The 5,159-nt window shown below is 37.6% G+C and overlaps 1 protein-coding gene across 1 annotated transcript in view; it reads right to left on the bottom strand.

Annotated features, from left to right (window-relative positions):
* The window catches only part of evlb (Enah/Vasp-like b), a 31,630-nt gene that overhangs the window by 6,938 nt on the left and 19,533 nt on the right, over positions 1-5,159 (bottom strand). Inside the window, exons 4-8 of the mRNA XM_016573024.1 lie at positions 4,962-5,025; positions 2,972-3,039; positions 2,592-2,842; positions 1,077-1,177; positions 57-99 (exon numbers count right to left, since the gene is read on the bottom strand). Coding sequence (XP_016428510.1) covers positions 57-99; positions 1,077-1,177; positions 2,592-2,842; positions 2,972-3,039; positions 4,962-5,025 — 527 coding nt within the window. The remainder of the gene's footprint in view (positions 1-56; positions 100-1,076; positions 1,178-2,591; positions 2,843-2,971; positions 3,040-4,961; positions 5,026-5,159) is intronic.

The raw sequence follows: 5,159 nt of genomic DNA, 5'->3' as shown, positions 1-5,159 counted from the left end.
TAATTGAAAATCGACAACAATTAGCTGCTAAACATCTCCATCAGCTCTGTACTCACGCTTGGGCTTTCTCCGTCCTTCTTCTCATCTGCTGCTTTCCGTCTGTGATCAGAAGTAAAGTGTGTGTGTGTTTAATCATTTGTGTTTATTATCAGTGTGTATTACGTGTGGTGTCGCTCATCATGACCCATCGTTTAGGCAAGCACATGGTACCCACTGAATAAAAATAAAACAAGCTAATTGCGAGTTTTATCTCACAATTCTTACACTAACTCTGACTTCTCACAATTCAGAATTGTGAGATATCATGAACTCGAATTGCGATTACAAAGTCCAATTCTGAGGGGGAAAAAAAGTCTATTTTCTTACAGTCGCGAGTTTATAACTCACAATTCTGACTATATAACTCGCAATTGCGAGAAAAAAGTCAGGATTTAGAGATCATATCACGAAATTCTGAGAAAAAAGTCAGAACTGCGAGACGTAAACGTGCAATTACGAGAACAAAAGTCAGAATTGTGAAATTAAAAGTCCAATTACCGTTTTTTTTTTTTTGTTCGACGGTGGAAAAAGGCTTCCCGATAAAATGTTTTACAAAATGAACTTGTATAAAACGTGATTGTAATTTAGTAAAAACATTAAGTTACTAATTACAACACTTTCATGTGCATAGTTATTCAAACAGCACATAAATTATATACAAAGAACATTTACATTATCAAAGAACGCTCAAAAAACTCCCCCGTTTCCAAAAAACGAATCTCTTCCTTACATCGTACGTACATTTCCACTTTGTTGTTTATGACGCGCTCAACACAACTCATCTGGACGCCTCTGATTGGCCATCGCATTCATAAGCTCAACAGAATCGCGTGTGATTGGATATAATGCGGAACGCTGTAAAAACGCATAATTTGATGCACCATCTAAATTTAATGCCGCAATTGACATTTTTCATTTCATTTCCACTTTATCCGTGACATCCTTAATAGATTTAGTTTAATTATACAGGGCCATTTTTGCCCCGAGCCCCTGTTAATTCCAGACCCGTGGCCAGAGGAAGGCTAAGTGTCTCTGACCTGCGAGCGAGCAGCGCGTTCATCTCCTCCATCAGGCCTCCGCTTCCGCCGCTGCTCCGGTTGGCTTCGTTTTTGGCTCCGGACGCAGAGCTTTCCTCCATCTGCGGACAAACATCAACACAAACACATTATCTGATGATCCGACTCTTTTTGTTTTCCTACGTTCATTGATATTATTGGCCTCTTTGGGAATGTTTTTTTCATGTGAGATGTGAGAAAGTGTTTTTGGATGCGATTAATCGCGATTAATCGTTTGACAGCACTAATAAATATACATATTTTATATATAAATCTAACATATTTTTCCTTAATATATACATGTATGTGTGTGTACCTATATATACATAATAAATATACACAGTACACACACATATATTATGTAAACAAAAACTTTAATTTTGGATGAGATTAATTGCGATTAATCGTTTGATAGCAATATATACATGTATGTGTATCTATATATACATAATAAATATACACAGTACACACACATATAGTATGTAAACAAAAACTTTTATTTTGGATGCGATTAAATGTTTTGCAGCCCTGGATTCGTTATAAAGAATCAGTCAAAAAGACTCACAAACAGTCTCAAACTCAGTGTAATGACTCTAAATTCTCAAAAATAAAGGCTCCAGATGTGTGTTTTCACAGAAATGCCATAGAGGATCCATTTGTGGCTCCTAAAGAACCTTTCGGTGATCAGTTCTTAAAAGAACCATTTATTTCTTAGAGTAAAGAACATTTTAATCATCTGAAGAAACGTTTTTCACTATAATGAACCCTTAGCGGTCCACGGATGTTAAAGATTCTCAACCTTATTTTTTGTGTAGTAGAAATGACTATATATGACATTTTCAGTGAACATTTTATTTTATTATAAAGTACAATCTGAAGGGGATTTTGATCATGTTTGCAGCCAGTATGGACTGCCGTTGCCTGGAAATGATTCTGCTAAACATCTTTGGTTTGGGTTCGGTCATAGAGTCGGTTCCAGAAGCAAAAACTCCATTTGTTTTAACTATAACTTATAAACCATTAAAGACAGACCTACCATGAGCTACAAGGTCGCTATTTGATTGTATATGCTCTCGTTGAAGTCGTGTGTTCACGTAAATTCAACTTATTTTTTAAATAACTGCATTTAACAGCTAACCGACGTCGCTACAGTTCTTCTGGATTGAGTCTGTCTCAGTTTGTTCTGTTTCTTCATGTGACTCCAGACAGACTGATTATGATCAGATCAGAGCTCTGTGTGCAGCACTAACATATATCTCACTGCATTATTACAATTAATGGCTAAATGAATGTTTGGAAATGTAAACTGATATTTTCTACTGACACACTGCAGCAAAAGATAGAAATATCTGACTTAAAACCATTTTTAGCTGCTGGAAATACTAGTGTTCTAATAATTTTGGTCACCACTGTAACTCTCAAACAAACTCTTTTTAAAAATCTTTATGGGAAAAATGAATGTGAAAACACTTCTTGAAGCATGAGATGATGTCGCACCCTTTGCACACGGCGCAGTTTGGCTCCGGCGATCATGGCAGCGAGACCCGTGGGGGTGTGGCTATCGTCCTGGGCGTGGCCCCCGTACCCGCCCACAGGCAGAGGAGGTGGGGGAGGGGGCGGAGCTCCAGCAGAAGGGGGCGGCGGCCCGGGTGGGGGAGGGGGACAGGGACCGCCCATCGACAGAGGAGGCGGAGCCACAATGGGAGGAGCTACAGACAGCACCGCAGGGTGACCCTGAAACGGAGAACCTGGGAAAACACACACAAATCACTCATTACTACAGCGCTTCACAGTTAATGAGGCTTTAACTGTAAAGCAGCTCTGCAGAAGACAACAGTATCATTATTCAGATCAGTGTTTCAGTCGTTGCGTCTGACCTGAGTTGGACGATCGTCTCTCCCGCTCGATATGCGCCTGCATCTGCTGCTGCTGCATTTCCATTTGCCTGCGGAGATTAAATACACACATAAACACACACCGACATACCCATCATGCACTGCACACAGACCTCACTCACACACTAACGGTCAAGAGGTTTAATGTTTCTGAAAGAGTCTCTTCTGCTCACCGAGGCTGCATTTATTTGATCAAAAATACAGTAAAATTGTGATATATTATTAAAATTTAAAACAGCTGTTTTCTATGTGAATCTTTGTTAAACTGTAATGTATTCCTGTGATGCGCAGCTGTATTTTCAGCATCATTACTCCAGTCTTCAGTGTCACATGATCTTCAGAAATCATTCTAATATGCTGATTTGCTGCTCACGAAACATTTCTGATTATTATCAATGTTGAAAACAGTCGTGCTGCACAATATTTTTGTGGAAACCGTGATACGTTTTATTTTTTAGGATTCACAGATGAATAGAAAGTTCAAAAGAACAGCGTTTATTTGAAATAGAAATGTTCTGTAACATTGTAAATGTCACAAATGTGTTGGGAAGGTTACTGTGGAAATGTAACAGGTTACAGATTAAAAGTTAAAATGTAACAAGTAGTGTAACTATTTCAATTACTTTATTAAAGTAATGTAACTGATTACATTTGATTACTTTTTAATTACTTTACTAAATTTCTAACAATGTTTTGTCCTTTTGAAACATGTAAAGCAGGCAGGAATAGCCTAACAGAACTCAACACTGATTACTGTCAGACTTCTCAAAATCCTTCGTTACTTTAATTAAGATTGCAATAGTTTCATTTTAAAGCACAGCCACCACAATATCAGTCTTTAGCAGGTCTTTTACTTTGAGATCGTTCTGAGGTTAAATACAGATTTAAAACTAACACAAGATATAGTTTAATAACTATGATACTGTTTCTGAAATCAAATCTTTGCACAGTTACAACAGAAACACTGGCATCTAACAACGGCTTGGAAAAAACTGTTCATCTTAAAAAATAAAGCATAAACATAAACCCAAACAGGAAATAAAACAGTTATTGAATAAGCATGTGTCCTAAACTCCTGAAACATTTGTGTCTCATATATTAAAGCAGTAAATGCAATTTATGAAATAAATCAATTAAATCTGTTTGTGTGTGAAAATATTTAGACGTAACCCTCTTTGTAATCGCTAACATTTTCATAAGTAACTGTAATTTAATTACACAATTTTTCTCAGTAACTGTAACTGATTACAATTACTTTTATTTTGTAATTAAATTACGTAATTTATTTACATGTAACTAGTTACTCCCCAACACTGCTTTTGAGCAATATAATGCATCCTTGATGGATAGAAGTATTAATGTATTTTTTTGGGAACATGGTGCCGTGTTTCATATCTGATCTAATAATGAGTCTGACAGCAACATGATGAGAATCGATCAGATGCTCTTGAGTTTCCTGATGCGGGAAGCTGCACAGTGAGAGATGTGGAATTTTCCAGATGCATGATGGGACAGCAGAACAGCTGATGCTTCCTGTGACCAGCAGAGGGCGACGGTGTGTGTGTTTCACTGACCGCATCAGAGCAAAAACAGCTGTGCTGATTCATTAATCAGTGGAAATTAACACTTCTATTCATCTGTGATGCATTAAATTGATCTAAAGTGTCAGTAAATACATTCGTAATGTTACAAAAGATTCTATTTCAAATAAATGCTGTTCTTTTGAACTTTCTGTTCATCTGTGAATCCTGAAAAATAAAATGCATCACGGTTTCCACAAAAAAAATTGTTTTCAACATTGACAAGACAGTGTCCATATATCAGTAAGATCAGTTTGGTAAATATATGCTGTTCTGAACAACACCCTGCTCTTTTATTGGGATCTAGTTAAAGACTCGTGTGTGAATGTGATTTATACAGTACGGTTAATTTCTAGTGAGATATCACAGCAGTGTGTGTTTGTGCAGCTCACCGTCTCTGGACCTCCAGCTCTTCTGAACTCGGCCCGTTCTGGACTGGACGCTGAACAGCTGGACCTGAAAGAGACCATGAACAGTTTGAGGAACATGACAGCATCATCATGTGTGTCACAGATTCAGTGTCTGTGTGAGTGTGTGTGTGTGTCTGTGTGTCTATGCGTGTGTGTGTGTGTGTGTGTGTGTGTCTATGC

Source organism: Sinocyclocheilus rhinocerous, unplaced genomic scaffold, assembly GCF_001515625.1.
Source record: "Sinocyclocheilus rhinocerous isolate Xijiao unplaced genomic scaffold, SAMN03320098_v1.1 scaffold1074, whole genome shotgun sequence".
Taxonomy (NCBI): domain Eukaryota; kingdom Metazoa; phylum Chordata; class Actinopteri; order Cypriniformes; family Cyprinidae; genus Sinocyclocheilus; species Sinocyclocheilus rhinocerous.
The sequence above is the reverse complement of the archived record's forward strand: the minus strand, read 5'-3'. Positions and strand labels throughout refer to the sequence as shown.